The following is a 17,892-nucleotide window of genomic DNA, read 5'->3' as shown; positions in this document are numbered from 1 at the left end:
CGTCGCTCTGGTGTGTGTCTGTGAGAGTGTGAGAGAGGCAGCAAGAGAGAACAATTTGGCATTCCCTATAATTTGTTTGTGTAATTCCATGTTGCGTGTTCAAGAGAGGAAAAGCTCTGCAGACCTGAGTGTGTGACTGCTGCCTGACTGGTGTGTGTGTGTGTGTGTTGTGTGTGTTGCTGTCCAGAGGCCAGATCTTCTTCTGCTCCAGTTATAGCGGTCAGACACCAGTGCGGTCCTCCACGGTCCACTTCCTGTCCATTTCCTGGTGACCTTCAACCCCTGTCGGCTAAGTTGAAGTCCTGAGGGTTCGGATGATGTGTGTGTGTGTGTGTGCGTAAGGAAGAGTGTGTGAGTGTGTGTGCAAACCTCTGAGGCAGAAACCATCAAATAAATGAAGTGAAAACATTCCTGAGCTATTTTCCCTCTGCTGGCTCAAAACCTGAATGATATCAGATGTTTTGAAACATTTGTCACAATGATAGTAAGAGTAATGAATAACTTAATGAATCACTAATAAAACTGACTGAGTATTATTTAAATCCTTCCAGCTCAACAAAATGTTGACAATAATTTGGCCGTAATAATGAAAGTAATCAGCTCAGAAGATGGAACGATTATGTAGATATGAAATAGTTCAGTTTTTTAGGACAGAATGTGTGTGTGTGAGTGAGTGTGTGTGTGTGTGAGTGAGTGTGTGTGTGTGTGAGTGAGTGAGTGAGTGTGTGTGTGAGTGTGTGAGTGAGTGTGTGTGTGTGAGTGAGTGTGTGTGTGTGTTCAGTCTGCTCATAGACGAGGAGAACCAGCCATGCGGTAAATTGCCCTTGTCGTGCCACCAGCCGAGTTTGTAACCTTAAGATGATCACGTGTTGGGTGAGTGGGCGGGGTTTGGGCCCAGTGGGCGGGGCCTCGATGCGCCGCATCATTTATCATCATGGTGTCTTTCAACATCACGTTGGTGCCGTTGATGAAAGTGAGGGTGGAACCATGCTGAGCGGCACGTCCGGTCACTCCAGGACGGAACCACAGGTGGGAGGCGTCCAAACGAAGCCCCGCCCACACGCGCTTTACCTGCCCGTTCAGGCCAGTTTTGGCTACAACGGCTGACCCGCTGTTTCCTGTTTGGCTCGTGGTGTTTTCGTGGGAGCGTCGCGTTGTTGCGTGAGCTGTTTGTTACCCAGAAGCCTCCTCGACTGCATGGAAGTGATCAACGTGGCGCCTCGCCACTCGTTCGGGTGCAACTTCGGGCGGTCGCGTAGGGAAGCAGGCAACAGTCCGCTGAGAGACAGCCGGCGTGGAAGACCCGCTCACGTCGGCGGAGCGTAACGAGGCCTCGGGGCCCCGTTTCCAGGCGCAGCAGCTGCTTTCAGGAACGCCGGAGAGCGGCTCGGAATCGCATCTGCATCGGTAACGAAGACGTTTTTATTCGGAAGGAGAAAAGACGGATCCGGTTCTGTGCTTTTGTCAGATTTGCTGCGGCGGTTGAAGTCGATCCAACATGACGACTGTGTTGTGAGCGGAGAGGAAATCTTCTCTTCTAAGTCTCCGGCTCCCAGAAAAGGGAAGGAGGGCAGAACGTCGGAGCGAGGAGGAGGAAGAGGAGTCGATGGCGATTTCCTCTTTCTCTCTTTCCTCCGTTGTTGTTGCTCCGCCTCCGGGCTGGTTCGGGGCTACGAAGCCCTTTGATTTTAACAGAAACGCCAAGAAAAAAGACACAAAAACTCGCAGGATTCAGCAGGAAGATGCGCGAGATGCCGACTCTCATCCGTGGAAGATTGCCTCCTTTTTTTTTTTAAGCGAGAGAGGAAACATATTCTCCAGGATTTTTTCTAATCTGCGATGCAAAAGAATTAAAGCGTGAAGCCGAGCCGTTATCTCCCGCGAGCAGCGCGAGAACAGGCGAGGGCTGAATAATGAATCAAACACACTCGTACGTTTCCTCTCCTTCACCTTAAATATGGAGACGCTCCTCGAATCCCGGAAAGTTTTGTGCCGCGTTGGGACCGGCGGGGGCGGACGCTCGCCGTCCTCCCGCCGCTCTGACTGATGTCATCGTGCACTTTTACACCTCGCTCGCTGATATCCTGCATAATGTGGCTGCTGCCGATGGGAGCGGCCGGACGTCTCTGGGAATGCTGGGAAATCCCAGCGGGGGGGGGGGGGGATAGGAGATATGGGAACGTGTGAGGATGGCGGTCGTCCCCGCGAGTGCGAAAATATAATCTGGAACATCAGAAAACGATGTTTTCGTCCTGGTTAGGTTCTTTCAGGTGGTTTCAGCTCCACCCTGTCAACATCACACTTCCTGCTCCGGGTTCCAGATTATCCGACGGATTCTATCTTCAATCCACAAACAAAGCACAGATCATCAAACCGTGACGAAGCCGACGAGATCCAGGAGCCATTTCTGTCAAACGCCTGTAGTTGACCTTCATTCTTCATCGTTTCCTCCCACCTGTTCGCCTGTCGGACGTCTGTGGACCCTTCGGACGTCTGTGGACCCTGTCGGACGTCTGTGGACCCTGTCGGACGTCTGTGGACCCTGTCGGACGCCTGTGGACCCTGTCGGACGTCTGTGGACCCTGTCGGACGTCTGTGGACCCTGTCGGGCGTCTGTGACCCTTGTCGAACGTCTGTGGACCCTGTTCGAACGTCTGTTGACCCTGTCGGAACGTCTGTGGACCCTGTCGGACGTCTGTGGACCCTGTCGAACGTCTGTGACCCTGTCAGAAGTCTGTGGACCCTGTCGGACGTCTGTTGACCCTGTCGAACGTCTGTTGACCCTGTCGAACGTCTGTGGACCCTGTCGGACGTCTGTGGACCCTGTCGGACGTCTGTGGACCCTGTCGAACGTCTGTGGACCCTGTCGGACGTCTGTGGACCCTGTCGAACGTCTGTGGACCCTGTCGGACGTCTGTGGACCCTGTCGAACGTCTGTTGACCCTGTCGAACGTCTGTGGACCCTGTCGGACGTTGTCTGTGGACGTCCCTGGGGGTCAGTGGGCTCCACAGACGCCGCTGCTGTCCAACGTACGTCCAGGTGTTGCGGTCCCAGACTTCCTGTAGATGATAATCTACCAGTAAATCCCTGACAATCGTGTCGTAAACACGACGGAAGCCTTCGTGCTTCACATCAGACGGGCGAGCGAGTTGGCCTTCTGCCGCCTCCCCCCCCCCCCCCCGCCGCCGCCGCTTTGCATAAGAGCCCCTTCATTAGGCCGCCCCCATCATTCCCACACACGACAGGCCAGGATCTGTCTTTTACAGCGCCGGGCGATGGCGTTCCTCACATTAGGTCCAATCACAAAGTGCCTCCCAGCTGAGCCGAGCTTCATAAAACGATGCTAACGCGACGCTAACGCGGTGGCGGACGGAGGCTGGAGGTGATTACAGACTCCTCTGCTCTTTATTACGCTCACTTACTTAACCCAGGAATTAAGGAACATTTTGTGGAATAATTAATTTGGTTAACATCTAAGTGGTCCATCTGTCTCTATTCTACGTTCTGCTGACTGCTTTTGACTGCAGGACAGTTCCCAGCATGCATTGAGAGGGAGGCCGAGGACAGCTCCCACCTGGGAATGAATCCACCTTTGATCTGTGATCACATGACTCCTTCAGCATCTTCACCTCTGACCCGAAATGCTTCTCCAGCTCTGGAAACGACCGATTTCCTGGCTGGTTTCCCAGACTGATGGTCTTGGACTGGACTGTGCCCTGATTGTCTTTGATGTGAGCTGTCTTTGATTGGTCGGGTCGTGATGCGACGGCTCTTACGACCGATTACTGTTCAAAGCGAGCGCAGCGCGAATGGAACAAGCAGTGTGGCAAATGCTGAAAGCCACACCCATCGGCGTCGTAAATAGCTTCAATTTGAGCGAACCGCCTCTCCTCCTTGATATAAAACACTCCTGCTCCTTTCCTTTCATCCTCCGTCACTCCTTCCTCGAATCTGTGCCGCACAGCTCAAAGGTCTGGACCGTTAAAAATGGCGTGTTTGAGTGTTGTTGCTCCGGCCGACCAGTAGGGGCATTTGGAGACTGACGTCAACATAAACGTAGCCACTCAACCCAAACGGCACCAGTCAAAGTCGCGTCGTGTAGATAAAATCATCGTTCAACCCCTGCACTTGAGATTTGTTTACAAAGACTTTTAAAACCAGTGTGGTCGGAAATCGCCGGCGTTCTTCTGCAGTCTGGGTCTCTGGGGAGCGACAGCCAACGACCGACTTAGATTAGACAATCTGGAGGTGGCTGTAACGACCCTGTGGTGCTAAACACCAGCCAATTAGAGGAGCAAAAGCAGAAGCTGTGTCCTTCATCTGAACATCTGGTTTGAGTCCACGTCCGCCTGATAACGTGTCGCCCGTGCCGACGGGACCATTAGCGGCGCCATGTGATGACTCTGGAGGCGACATGTTAGCAGCAGGTACGCAGGTGTTCCTGGAGAACTAAACCACTCCAACAGAACATCCGCTGACCGGAATAACAAACAGATTCATCAACTCATTCAAACCAACCTTGTTTGTATTCTCTGTGCCACATGATGACGTCCGCTTCCCTTTGGTCCTTTAAATGTTGTGCATTTGCTGAGGTCCCCACTAAGGCATAAAAACAAGTATCTATGCACACTCAAAAGAGTCCAAAAATTAGCATCAGCTGTCTGTCGGTCGGGTCAACATGATTTTTTACAGACTTTGTTGTAGCAGCTGTTCACCCTAATGCATTCTGGGAGTATCTTTGGTGTGGTTTTGTGGATGTAGCCTCGTTCATTCCCTTTCCACGTGTGTGTGTGTGTGTGTGTGTGTGTGTGCGTGTAACAGTCGGCTCCTCCTCCACGCGGCGCGTTACCGTCTTATCGTTTTATCCCAACGCAGATAAAATGTTGGCGTGTCTTCGTTCAGGGTGACGGCGCGGCTTTGGAGCGCGGTCCGGAGAACTTTAGGGAATCTAAATGAGGGAAGCGAAGGTTGCGGAGGGACAAACCTGAATCCTATTTTCCGCTTGGCTTCACTCGTCCGGCGTGACGTCTGCGAACTGCGACGGGGAGGCTGGCGTGCGCTCGCCGGGCCAAATGTTTGAGCAGGAGAGCGTGGCCGGACATATCGCCGGCTGACCTCGGGGAGTCACCCGCAGTTGTTGTTTCTCCTTAAATCTGTCCGCAGGCGACGTTTCGGGACACTTGGAATCTGAAACGAGGCTTCAAGGAGGGAAAACGGGGAAGCTAATGGCGGCGAGGCGCTAAAAGACACAGATGGCGAATGGACGGGAGGAAATGGCGTGGCTAATTATCATCCAGAACTTTCTCAAAGTCGGTCCTGGAACTTCCGTACTTCCAAATTTCCGTCAGAAGATCCGAGTCGCCGTCCTCTTCGAAGTAAAACAAATTGTTGTCGCGGTGCGTTCGAGCGGCTGAGGAGGAGTTTTAAAAAGGCATTTTGAATTTCCAGGACTATCAAACACCTCGTTAGTCACCTGGTTGATCTTTGATGAGGAAACGTTAGCGTTGGATTTTCCCACTGAGCTCGAACGCCCCGGGGCGCCAGTGTTTACTGTAATATTTGTCTCCTTAACGTCTTTGTGACAGGAAGTCTGGCAGGTTTGGATCTATTGAAAGATGATTCCTCTTCCTCCTCCTCTTCCTCCTCCTCCTCCTCCTCCTCTCAGCTGTGAAATACATGACAGCTGGCTCTGAAGCTCAATGACAGCTTTTAAATTTCCTTTTCTTGCCCGTTTTATTTTATTTTTGCCGTGTCTTGCTTGTGTCTGCTGGTAAATAGGCCGCTCGGTCCTTCATCTTCATCATCGCTTCCCGCGCGTCTCCACAAAACAAACTCCTCTTCCTCTACGGTGGTGACGGAGCATGAAAATCGTCTTCACAACAGAGTCCGAGAGGCAGCGAGCGAAAGACCGGTTTTTCCCCGCAGTCTTCTGGACGAAACTATTAAATGCATTAAAACATGTAAATTTCATGAGCTGGAGTGTGAAGATCGGCCTCAGAAGTGACGCTGGAGTCAGGAATTAGCTTTAAAACTGTTAAGTGCAGATAAACAGCGCCGCTGTCCCACTGAGAGGCTTTTAATCGGAGCCAAACGGGCGTTTCACAGATTAGACGCGTCGGTTTATTTAAACATTAAAACGGATTTCCTGACACAAAGATCACCTCACTCATTAGTGGAGATACACAAGCTGCTCATGTTTAGACCTTCAGCTTTATTAATCATATATTTTAGATGGAACCCTCACTTGAAGGTTCTGGGGGGACGTTTGAGTCAATGTTCTCTAATGTTCCTCCTGTTTCTGAAGGTTCCTACAGGAACCTTTAAGTGGAGTTCTCTATGAAACGGTCCCTGGAAGAACCTCCTGAGGATTCAGTGCCGATAGTTGCTAATAAACGACACAAACGACCGAATGTGTGCGATAAGCAAGCTGCTAAATTATCTTAGCGTTAGCAAAATGTTCCCAGGACCTGGAGAGTTTCAGTTTAACCGACGCAGGGGGTGAACCTGAACACACCATCTTCAAGAAATTACTTTTTGTTAAACATGACACTTTTAACGGTAGGAATTAACTTTTAGTTGTTCATTTAAACGGTCTTAAAACAAGATTTTTTTAATTTTTCTTATATTTATGTCACAGAATCCTGTTTGTTGATCGGAATCACGTGAAGCAACATCAAACTAACGTATGGATGCTTTGAAGTGTCACATTAGAAACTTAATGAGGAGAGAGAGAGTGTGTGTGTGTGTGTGTGTGGGTGGGTGCCATATGGTGGTGTGTTGCTGAAAGAGGTTGTGCGTCAAAATAGGAAGCAACTAGCACAGGTTCATGTGTCACCTCTGACCTCCACAATAGCAGGTAAACAGTCTATAAATAGAAGTGTGTGTGTGTGTGTGTGTGTGTGTGCTTGTATATGTTACATAGCGGGGACCAGTCTACATGTTGACTAAGTGAGGACACATTGTCTGTTCCTTCAGAGGGCTGTTAGAGGGTTCAGGGAGTTTATTACTTTTACCCAGAAATATGTGAAAATCTCCTCCAGGAGTTTGGAAAGTGTCATCCTCCATTTATCCATTTACAGAAAAGTGACAAAATCATCTGAAAATGTTCATTTGCAGCCACGAATATCAACAATCTGCAGTTTTGCCAGTTGAAATGTGGCAGAGGAGCAATTTTCCAAGTATGTAATTATCTTTTGACAGGACAGCCCAGAAAATATAAATCATTTCAGACATTCCGCTTCCCACTTAGCCGCCTTCAGCCTCGCAACTTATTTTGTATAAATTCCAATTACGGAGCCGCAAAATATCAGATTATGTTATTTTGGCTGAACTGGACTTGATTCTTATTCTTTTCATACTGACGAAATCTTCTGCTCTTTAATTCTGTTTCCCGTCATTCGTTTTGATAATAGCACGTTAGCAGCAGCATCCCGCTCCGACCGTTTCCCAAAAAAATGAATGGATGAAAATTCGCTCTGAAAAAATAAAAGCGCAAAGTGGAAAAAGAGAGTTCCTGTTTGGGTGTTTGGGCAGGAAAGAACTCTGACTCGGCCCGAGGTTCTGTGGTCGTGGTCGGTGACCAGATACAAATGTGGGAATTATTATTCCAGAACGGATAATTATGGAACATCCGGCCGACGATAAACATGCGACACAGACCGAAGACGACAAATATAGAATGATATAAAGGCCACACCCAGCAGAGTGGGCGGAGCCCTGATCAATAAACGCCGTCTTTGATGTGCTTCTAATCAGTCCCTTTAATGTAGGATATAAACATACAGGAAGTACTTGATTACTTTATTTTTCACAATTACTCCTGAAATGACGTTTGTTTCTCCCTTTAAAAACCTCCATAAATACGACATCAGACGTCTGACGTGCGCCACAACATCAAAGTGCCTCCAAGTCCATGTCCTCGTTCAGTCCCCTGCTCTCCCTGGTGCCCTTGAGACCCCGACTGATTCACCGTTCTAACAGGCTGAGGGACAAAAGAGTTCCTCAGCCTAAAGTGCCTGAAAGTTTTCACCTTCGTGCCGCACAGATGGAGCTCTATTTTATAACACACACACGCACACACACACACACACACACACACACACACACACACACACACACACACACACTCACTCAGAGTCAGCTTTGATCTCAGCAGGTCCGGGACCTGAAGTTTGAGAGAATAAAGAGCAGAATGAACGTGGGAGTGAGACGGAGGGAAGGACGACAGGAAGTCGGGTTGTTTTCGACCGGGCGATGATTGAAAAAGGTTTAATTTGAGAAGCCGCATCATCGAGCGAACGCAGAAACTCGGAACAAAAGCAGAGAAATAAAAAGCAACTTTGCTTTGACGGTCGAGGTCGTTGCTCAGAGACCAGAATAACGTTTGTAACAGGAAGCCGAAGCCTCGTATGGAGCATCCGTAACGATGCTAGCGTGGTCGCGATGCTAGCGCGGTCGCGATGCTAGCGCGGTCGCGATGCTAGCGCAGTCGCGATGCTAGCGCGGCGCCGTGGCGTCCTTGGCCGTCCTGGTGTCACATGATCACTTTGATTCATCGTTGCTTTGATTTCTCGGCCTGTTGGATGAAGGTTTCTCTCCCTCAGCTGAGAGTTGCTGAAGCGAAAGTTTATTTCCTGACGTGTTTTAGCTCCCAAAGTTTAAAATAAAGTGAAGATTTATCTTAAAAAAAAAGGGGGAAAAAATCTTCCTTCGCAGCAGCGGCGACAGGAAGTGTCGGCAGGAAGTTCGTCCCGTTCCTTCAGCTTCTCGGGCCGACGGCGTCTTCCTTCACGGAGGCGCGGAGCTCTGATGGGAATCTCCGGAGCGCCGTCATTTATGCCTCGACATAAAAAGGGAGGGAAGCTGTAATTTCTCCTCCCCGCTGGTGTGAATCTGCTCTTTCCGGAATTCCAGTTGTTCCAGCAAAGCTCATCACAGACCTCCAGCTCGGATCAGACCCATCCTGGAGCGTCCGTCATGTCACGCGTGTCAGCCCGTTAGCCGGCGTCCCGCCTCGGCGGGAGCGGGTCGAGCAGAAGGCGTCCGTCAGCGCCGTGACAGGAAGTGAGTGAGTGAGAGACAGGAAGCATCAGAACATCTGCTGGAGCCAGACACCTTCACTGGAGGGGCAGAGTGGCCACCAGCCTGTGGGAGTACGGAGGCATCTGGTGGTTCTGTTCTCCGACTACACACACACACACACACACACACACACACACACACACACACAACACACACACACACACGCGCGCACACACACACACTCGCAGCCCAGTGGAATTGTCCTACTATGAAGGAAAAATTCAATTATCCTACAAAAGTGAATAAATTTGCAGCTGCCACCACCAAATCCCACCGACCGGGATCGTTACGGAGTGTGTGTGTGTGTGCGTGCGTGCGTGCGTGCGTGTGTGCGTGCGTGCGTGCGTGCGTGTGTGTGTGTGTTGCTAATTTACACTTCTCATTGGCTGCGGTTGTTTATACTCCCCCAGGTGCAGCTTTCACTCCTCGGCTTCCTTTTATTATTCCCGATTTCCAGCTCTTGGCGTTATTGACAGCCATCGTGGACGGCGAGGCGGTTGCCGCGGCGAGGGGTCGGCGAGGCCGCTCCGCCGTCGCGGCGTCTCATTTGAAGCGTGCGGCGGCGAGTTAACGTGGAGCGACAGGCGTAAACAGCAGCGCTTTAAACGTACGCCGCCGCCGATTGTTTGATGCACGGAAAACACGGATGACGGGTCTGGAAGTCCGGCCTGACAGTCGCCGTCTCCACGGAAACATTAAAGCGGAGAAGCGTCAAATCATCCAGATGTTTGTTGCGGTGTTTGTTTCATCGCTGGAGTTGAGGCTTCACAGCCTAACGAGCTCAAATGGGACTAAAATCAAAATGAAGAACTGTTCGATTCCAGTTTCATCAGCGGTTCCGCGATGAGATTCCTGATTAATAAACGCTGTAAAAAGCAGATTTTAGCCGCATTTTAAGGCTTTTCGGAAAAATTAGGAAGCTGAGTGATGCTAATGGTGCTAATGGGACGTTGTTGCAGTGGTGCTAATGGTGCTAATGGGACGTTGTTGCAGTGGTGCTAATGGTGCTAATGGTACGTTGTTGCAGTGGTGCTAATGGTGCTAATGGTACGTTGTTGCAGTGATGCTAATGGTGCTAATGGGACGTTGTTGCAGTGGTGCTAATGGTGCTAATGGTACGTTGTTGCAGTGGTGCTAATGGTGCTAATGGTACGTTGTTGCAGTGATGCTAATGGTGCTAATGGTACGTTGTTGCAGTGGTGCTAATGGGACGTTGTTGCAGTGGTGCTAATGGTGCTAATGGGACGTTGTTGCAGTGATGCTAATGGTGCTAATGGTACGTTGTTGCAGTGGTGCTAATGGTGCTAATGGTACGTTGTTGCAGTGATGCTAATGGGACGTGGTTGCAGTGGTGCTAATGGTGCTAATGCGTCTGAGCTTTCTGACGGTCTGTATTGAAGGTCTGGATCTCAGTCCTGTTCTGGGCTCAAAAGACTTCTTCTGCTCCCTGTGTCTAGCTCGCTAGCGCCCTCTCTGGTGTTCCCCCTGTGTCTAGCTCGCTAGCGCCCTCTCTGGTGTTCCCCCTGTGTCTAGCTTGCTAGCGCCCTCTCTGGTGTTCCCCCTGCGTCTAGCTCGCTAGCGCCCTCTCTGGTGTTCCCCCTGTGTCTAGCTCGCTAGCGCCCTCTCTGGTGTTCCCCCTGTGTCTAGCTCGCTAGCGCCCTCTCTGGTGTTCCCCCTGTGTCTAGCTTGCTAGCGCCCTCTCTGGTGTTCCCCCTGCGTCTAGCTCGCTAGCGCCCTCTCTGGTGTTCCCCCTGTGTCTAGCTCGCTAGCGCCCCCTCTGGTGTTCCCCCTGTGTCTAGCTCGCTAGCGCCCTCTCTGGTGTTCCCCCTGTACCTAGCTCGCTAGCGCCCTCTCTGGTGTTCCCCCTGTGTCTAGCTTGCTAGCGCCCTCTCTGGTGTTCCCCCTGTGTATAGCTCACTAGCGCCCTCTCTGGTGTTCCCCCTGTGTCTAGCTCGCTAGCGCCCTCTCTGGTGTTCCCCCTGTACCTAGCTCGCTAGCGCCCTCTCTGGTGTTCCCCCTGTGTCTAGCTCGCTAGCGCCCTCTCTGGTGTTCCCCCTGTGTCTAGCTCGCTAGCGCCCCCTCTGGTGTTCCCCCTGTGTCTAGCTCGCTAGCGCCCTCTCTGGTGTTCCCCCTGTGTCTAGCTCGCTAGCGCCCTCTCTGGTGTGGCTTGGCGCTGCAGCTCTGTGGCCCAGAAGCACCTGCAGCCTCCATTTGTAACATTTTGTACGTAAAACACAAAAGTTAAGGAAAGAAAAATGGCCTGGAGCGAAACGGAGCCGACGGCTTCTCCTGCCCATGAATATTTGACGACAGAGGCCGGCGAGGCGAGCGGCGAGAGAGCAGGCGAGGCGAGCGGCGAGGGAGCAGGCGTGCTAAAAAGGTCCGCTTTGAACGGTGGAGCTGAGGAACCTGCAGCTCCGAACATCATCTGAGGGTCCAAACCAGCGGATCCACCTCGGGAAGATTATTGCTCCTATTAGCTGCAATCAACCACCAGTTTGCTTCATCTGCTGGGAGCGAGTGGGCGGAGCTTCACCCACCACCGTCCATTGGTCTCCCTCTCTCTCTCTCCCTCTCTCTCTCCCTCTCTCTCTCTCTTTCTCTCTCTCTCTTTCTTTCTCTCATGTTTCTCCTCTTTGGTTTTTATTTCCAGAATTAACGAATGAATTCATTCATTAATTGCTGGAACGTTTGTTTGGAAGCAGCCAGCAACTCCGTTGACTTCTTCTGGAATCCAATAACCAGCCTCCATCCCTCCATCCCTCCATCCCTTCATCCCTCTATCCCTCCATCCCTCCATCCCTTCATCCCTCCATCCTGCTAATGACAGAATGAAGGGATGACATTTAAATATCTGCTTTCTTTCCTCTTTGAGATAAATCTACGTCTCATTTCCCTTCATTTCCTTCCAGCCTCCCCTTCTCTCCTCCTTCCTATCATCCTATTTCCCTCCACTTTCATCCCCCCCCCGACCCCTCCCTCCTCCCCGTCCTATTTCCCGGCTCTGTGTCGATTAATTAATTGCCGGCTAATTTAATTTCTCAAAAAGTAATAACTTGTTTAAGCGTGAATAAAGACTGACAAGGCAAAGTTCTAATCTGCCCAAAGTTTAATTAGAGGCGGCAAAGGTTTCCACACAGAGTCGGGCCGGGGGGGTGAGGGGGGGGGCGGTGTGGGGCGGGGCCACGGCTGGGGGGCGGGGGCAAGGAAACAGGCGGGAAATCAGAGGAAAACAAATCGGAAAATCCCAGATTTTAGACGTCCATCAGTTAAAATCAACAACTAAAATGTTTGAATGAGTTAAAAATGCTGTTCAGCCCAGTTTGGCCCAGTTTAGCCCAGTTCAGCCCAGTTTAGCCCTGTTTTGTACCAGTTTGGCCCAGTTTAGCCCAGTTCAGCCCAGTTCAGCCCAGTTTTGTACCAATTGGTTTGGCTCTTTTAGTAATCTATGACCAGTATTTGAAGCTAACGCACAGGTCCTCGCTTTTATTAGCATTAGCACCTCAAGCTGCCTTTCCTTCGATACGTTTGTATAAATACGCGCCGGTGCTGCTCCAGCAGGTTTCTACAGGAGCCTGGAAGGGACAAAAAGCCTGAATATGAGCAGCGGTGACGGCCCGGCCTTGATTCCTGCCTCGTACCTGCAGTCAGCCGCTCTCTGATCAGAGATGAGCAGCCGCTAAGGCGTCATACAGCTGCAGAAATGTGTGTGCGTGTGTGTGCGTGTGTGTGTGTGTGTGTGTGTGTGGTGTGTGTGTGTGTGTGTGTGTGTGTGTGTGTGTGTGCGGGGGCAGCAGCAGCCTGTCCTTTGAGCGCTTTACAGCAGCTTTGCCGCCTCTCACTCCTCTATTGTTCCTATAAGATAAATTAGAGCCATTGTCAGAGACGGAGGAAACGAGCATTCTAATTGAAGGTTTCTCCTGCAGCTTTAAATGCAACACACACACACACACACACACACACACACACACACACACACACACACACACACACAGCTTCAAAGTAATTAAACACATTAACACTTCAAGCAGAAGCGGAATTTAAAAAAAGAGAAGCTCTTTTGTATAAACTGGCTTCCAGTTATCAGTCGGAGGGGAAGCGCGAGGATTTAGCATATCTGCCGCCAAAGTGATGGACTGGAAGAGAGGAGGAGGAGGAGGAGGAGGAGGAGGAGAAGAGGAGGAGGAGGAGAGGAGAAGAGTCCGGGCTCTTCACTCCAGTCGACAGCAGAAAATGTCAGATACTCATCTGGAAATTATTTTCATTTCATAGCGCTGACATCTCCCCGAGTGGTGACTCTGAAAACTAATTAGTTTGACCGGAAAACGGCGACGGAGGTAGTAGTGTATTGGGGGGGGGGGGGGCAGGGGGGGCGGGCAGGGGGGGCGGGGGTCCCGGGGGTTAACTGGAACTCAGGAGTGCAGATAAGGGCTGGAGGAATCTCAGGAGGGCTTCTCCATTTTAAACAGCCTTGACTAATGGAGGCAACCTTGACTTCGCCATCGCGGCCCCTCCGACGGCGGCGCCCCGCTGGGGTCGCAGATACGCCCCCCCCTTATCCACCCCCCCAAGGGTAACAGCACAACTTTAAAAACTTCCCTTAAGCAAAGCGGAGTTGCTGCCTCCACCTCAGGGCGTCCGTTCAGTCCGTTTGACTGTTCGGTGTCCACCCTGTTTAAGATGCAGATGGACCAATGGCGGCGCCTCGCTGGTGCTGATGGACCAATGGCGGCGCCTCGCTGGTGCTGATGGACCAATGGCGGCGCCTCGCTGGTGCTGATGGACCAATGGCGGCGCCTCGCTGGTGCTGATGGACCAATGGCGGCGCCTCGCTGGTGCTGATGGACCAATGGCGGCGCTGTGTTTGCTTCTGTTCCTCCAGCTGAGTTTTAGCTGCTGTCATCAACACTCAAACGTCGATGCTACGGCTACTGTAGCGACTGGGAGCTAGCAAGCGATGCTGAGTTAGCACCTGACAGCTCCCACAATGCACTTCACCTTGGCCAGCAGCACCAATGTTGGAAAGTCTGAACTTCACACTGAGGAAATGAGGATGCCGGTTGCTATGGTGACCTAGGAGCTAAGGTCAAGGGTCAAGTGTGTGCCGTGTGCCTCTTTGGTTGCTGTTCCGCCTTAAACGCAACTGCTTCATCACCAGGCGCTACAATGTTGGGCTAATCGCCGCTACAGGGGGCAGATGAAGAGGGTCCACCGGGGTAATTCTGGGGTCGGAGGCCGAGCTCGTCGTTCCGTGAAGCTTCCCGGCGGGCGGCGTTCCGACTCGCCTGCTGACCGCTCTCTTTTTTCTGCTTTTGTTGTGTTGGGAGGCAGTTTGAGGAGCCTCCTGCTGACACCAGGTTCCCCCATTAAACCGCCGCTCTGAAGTCAGCACTCGCTCACAGATGACTTAACGTTCCTGCAAGCGCCTCGCTTTTGTGTGGGAAGTGCTTCAAAAAAAGGAAAACCCACGTGGTGGGGGGTGGGGGGGGGTGTGTGTGGGGGGGGTAAGGTTGCTGCTCAGCGCTCGCTGGGATTAGCATGAGCACAACCCACAAAGACAGAAAAGCCGACTGCGGCTCCTTTAGCAGAAAAAAAGGTGATGAATTTCAATTATGCATGAAGTGGAGGGAATTTTGGGAAGCGGGCGCGCCGTTTCCCGGGGGGGGCCGCCGCCCGCTGCCCACCCACCCTCCACACCTCCAGTGTTAAAGAGTGATCTAATGTCACGCACAGAAGAAAGGTTACTTTCTGCATACGCATTCATATTTCAGCTTCCATCTCTGACCTTTTTTTTTATTCAATTCATCTTTTGAAATTCAGAGTCGGATCTGGGCCCTGGGGGGGAGGGGGGGGGGGGGGTGGGTAAACAAACCAGCGGGGTGTCACCACTCCGGCTCTGCTCTCAGGTTCTGATCGTTAAAACAACAAAATAATTAGCGCTAAAAGTGCGAAACATTTTTCCACCTTCGGTCGGAATCGTTCCTACTTCCAGTCGACTCTCGTCAGCTCGAAAGGATCAAAGGGCGAAACCGGAGACGCTGGAACAAAAGTCGGGAAACAAATTAGCCTCAGTCAAACTCACGACGTCTCTGAAACATTTGGACCGTTTTGGGGAGGAGTCACGTGACCAAACCGCGGCTCAGCCCCACTTTGACCCGTGTTTCTGGCTCCGCCCTCCCTCCACCCTCTCATTGGTGTTTCTCTCTCTCCCCAGACCTCAGGCCCCTCCCCGACGTGGCCATGACGGGCAACTGCACCCACGAGTGCACCGAGTTCGGTCACTCCGACTCCTGCTGGATGCCCGGCCAGCCTTCCCCCACCCGCAGAGCGTCCAAGACCGCCCCCAAGCTCTCCACCTTTGTGCCTTACCAGGAGATGGGCGGGCAGGAGCAGCTGATGGCCAACGGCAGCGCCAAGCCTGTGACCACGGAGGACCGCGGGACAGGAAGCGGCGGCGGCGGCGGTTCCAAAGTGGCCAACATGCGGTTCATGACGCCCTACAGCAGCGCCTACCCCGGGGGCGGAGACTCGTCTGGTAAAGACTGTGGGCTGGAGGAGATTCCCCTGAGCCAGGCGGTGGAGTACCACTCAGGCAACACCCCCACCGGCCAGACCTCCAAGAGGGAGATCTACCTGTGAGGGCGTCGCTCCACCGACCCCTGACCCGGCTCCTCTCGCTCACGATCCTCTCTGGTTTCTGTTTGCCCCGCCCCCTCACTGCTGCCCCCTTGTGCCTATTACTCACCGTGCCGCAGCTTCAGCTCCCCTTCGTCCTTTTTATACCGGCTCCGGACCCTCGCCCACAGCTGCCCCCCACCCCCCCCCACACACACACCCCACACCCCCCACCCCCGCCCTCCGGAAGCCACTAACACGAGAACAGAACCAGACTGACGGAATCACGCGGCGTGCGTCCGCAGTGCGAATGTAACCTACACCACCGCGTTCCGGTTTTCCCCGCTAAACGAGTTAGCGTGTTTGAGTGGACGTTTCCCGTGTTGCTTTAGGCCGCGTCGCTGTGTCGGAGCAGAAGAAGAAGAAAAAAAAGCGAACCTTGTAAATGCAGCGTGAGTTGATATCTACCCTGATTTTTCGGATTTTTGGTTATAATTTCCGTCTGTTTCTCTGCCTGGAGGAGGGAGGGGGTTAAACTCCGGAGGTGGTTTTTTTTTTCTAGGTTTGTCCTTTTTCTCGCCGTGAAGACGACGTTTTCCTGAGTGTACAGAGATGTAAATACCACAGACACTGACAGGGGGAGGCACCACGAGGACCTGGTGGTCGGACGCCTTCACGTAGCGTCGGACTGGCGGAGGGAAAACTTTGCTGTACAGTTTTGACGGAGGCGCTGCAGGAAACCCGGCGTCACCTGTGGATCCTCCAACTTTAAGAGCCCCGTTAAACCTTCTCCGGTGAAGACGAGCGCCGGTCAACACGCTGTAAAAAGATCTGGTGCTCGAGGTTCCTCCTATCAGGGGCTAAGACCTCCGATTCTTTACGCTCATAATCCCAAGCACTCTTCAGGGTCGTCGGTTCTCCTCTGGAGAGCATCAAAAAAACCACGGTTGATATTTTAAGTGTCTCCAGAAGCTTTGGGAAACATTTTACATTCATGAGACACCAGAGTTCATCTTGAAGGTTCTGCTGAAGGTTCCTCAAGAGCAGGAATGACGTAAAACTAGACGGAATATGATATAGATGAAGTATCTCCTGGAGCAACCAGGCAGCAAGTGGTTGAATTCAAAAATAAACAAACCCAGAGTTTTCTCTTTTTGACCCAACTGGAGGCCAAACTGAACCGTTCAGCCTTCTCAGACAGAATCAGGTTGTTTAGAGTGTGTAGCTGCCGAGTTTCGGAACCCGGTTCTGTCCCGGTGGGTCGGGAACGTTCTCCTGCTGTGTCCTCTGATCGGGAACGCCTGCTGAGCGTTCCCACCTCTTCCCTTCCTCAGTGTGAAATGATCCAGTCCTTCTGTTTGGCACTTCCTTTTTATTAAAGCCGCGAGTGGGAGCTTTTCCTGTGGCGCGGTGGATTAGCGGCACCTGCGCGGGGCCCCGGGCCCCCGACAACCTCCCCCTGTTAGGACCCCAGATGCCGAACATTAGCGGTGATCCTCCTCAGAATTCTCCTCTGTGGCGCCGGGCTGCCGTTAACGGTGACGTTAGAATCCACCGAGGCTGCAGGAGAGATGCATTCTGGGTAAAACCTGGAATTCCCGTCAGACCAAAGGAGGCAAATAAAAACAACAGAATCTGAACCTTAAACTGACTGGGACTAAAAATGTTCTTTTTTCCAATTTCAACTTTTCATATTTAAAGGTAATTAAATAATATTGTGGCGTTCCCAGGTACCGTTGTTATTCCCAATGTGCTCAAACACATCGCTTACAAAATTCGCTGAAAAACATTTTTTTGTCGCTCCAGGAGTCACATGACTTTCAGGGTCCATTGAGGTCACCTCTCTTTCCATAAAATATCAACATGTTTCCCAAAGCTGAGGATTAAAAATCTCGTTGGAATTCCAAATTGTGAAACACTCGACCTTGTTGAAGAAGCATAACTAAACTTGCTAACGTGCTAACTGATGAGTTAAATGTCGCAACTTCTTCTGTTACTCCGAGAGGACAGAACATTCAATTTTTCTCGTTAAATTTAAAACGAGTCTGAATTTGAAATCTTTCTATTCAGTTTGTTGTCAGGAATGTTCCAGATGAACAATTGAGCTGTAATTACAATGTTATAGAGGATCGAACCTGCGTTGTGGCACAAAAGAGTCGGATAAACAGACGTGAGAAGTGATTGATCTGAACTTT

General features: G+C 51.6%; 1 protein-coding gene across 1 annotated transcript in view; it reads left to right on the top strand.

Moving 5' to 3' along the window:
- LOC130531442 (protocadherin-1-like) overlaps positions 1-17,337 on the top strand; it is a 59,999-nt gene extending 42,662 nt beyond the window's left edge. Inside the window, 1 exon segment of the mRNA XM_057043468.1 lies at positions 15,297-17,337. Coding sequence (XP_056899448.1) covers positions 15,297-15,326 — 30 coding nt within the window. The 3' untranslated portion in view covers positions 15,327-17,337.
- Positions 17,338-17,892: the final 555 nt, after the last annotated feature.

Source organism: Takifugu flavidus, chromosome 9, assembly GCF_003711565.1.
Source record: "Takifugu flavidus isolate HTHZ2018 chromosome 9, ASM371156v2, whole genome shotgun sequence".
In the NCBI taxonomy this organism is placed as follows: domain Eukaryota; kingdom Metazoa; phylum Chordata; class Actinopteri; order Tetraodontiformes; family Tetraodontidae; genus Takifugu; species Takifugu flavidus.
Note: the sequence above shows the minus strand (reverse complement) of the source record. Positions and strands in the feature narration are given on the sequence as shown.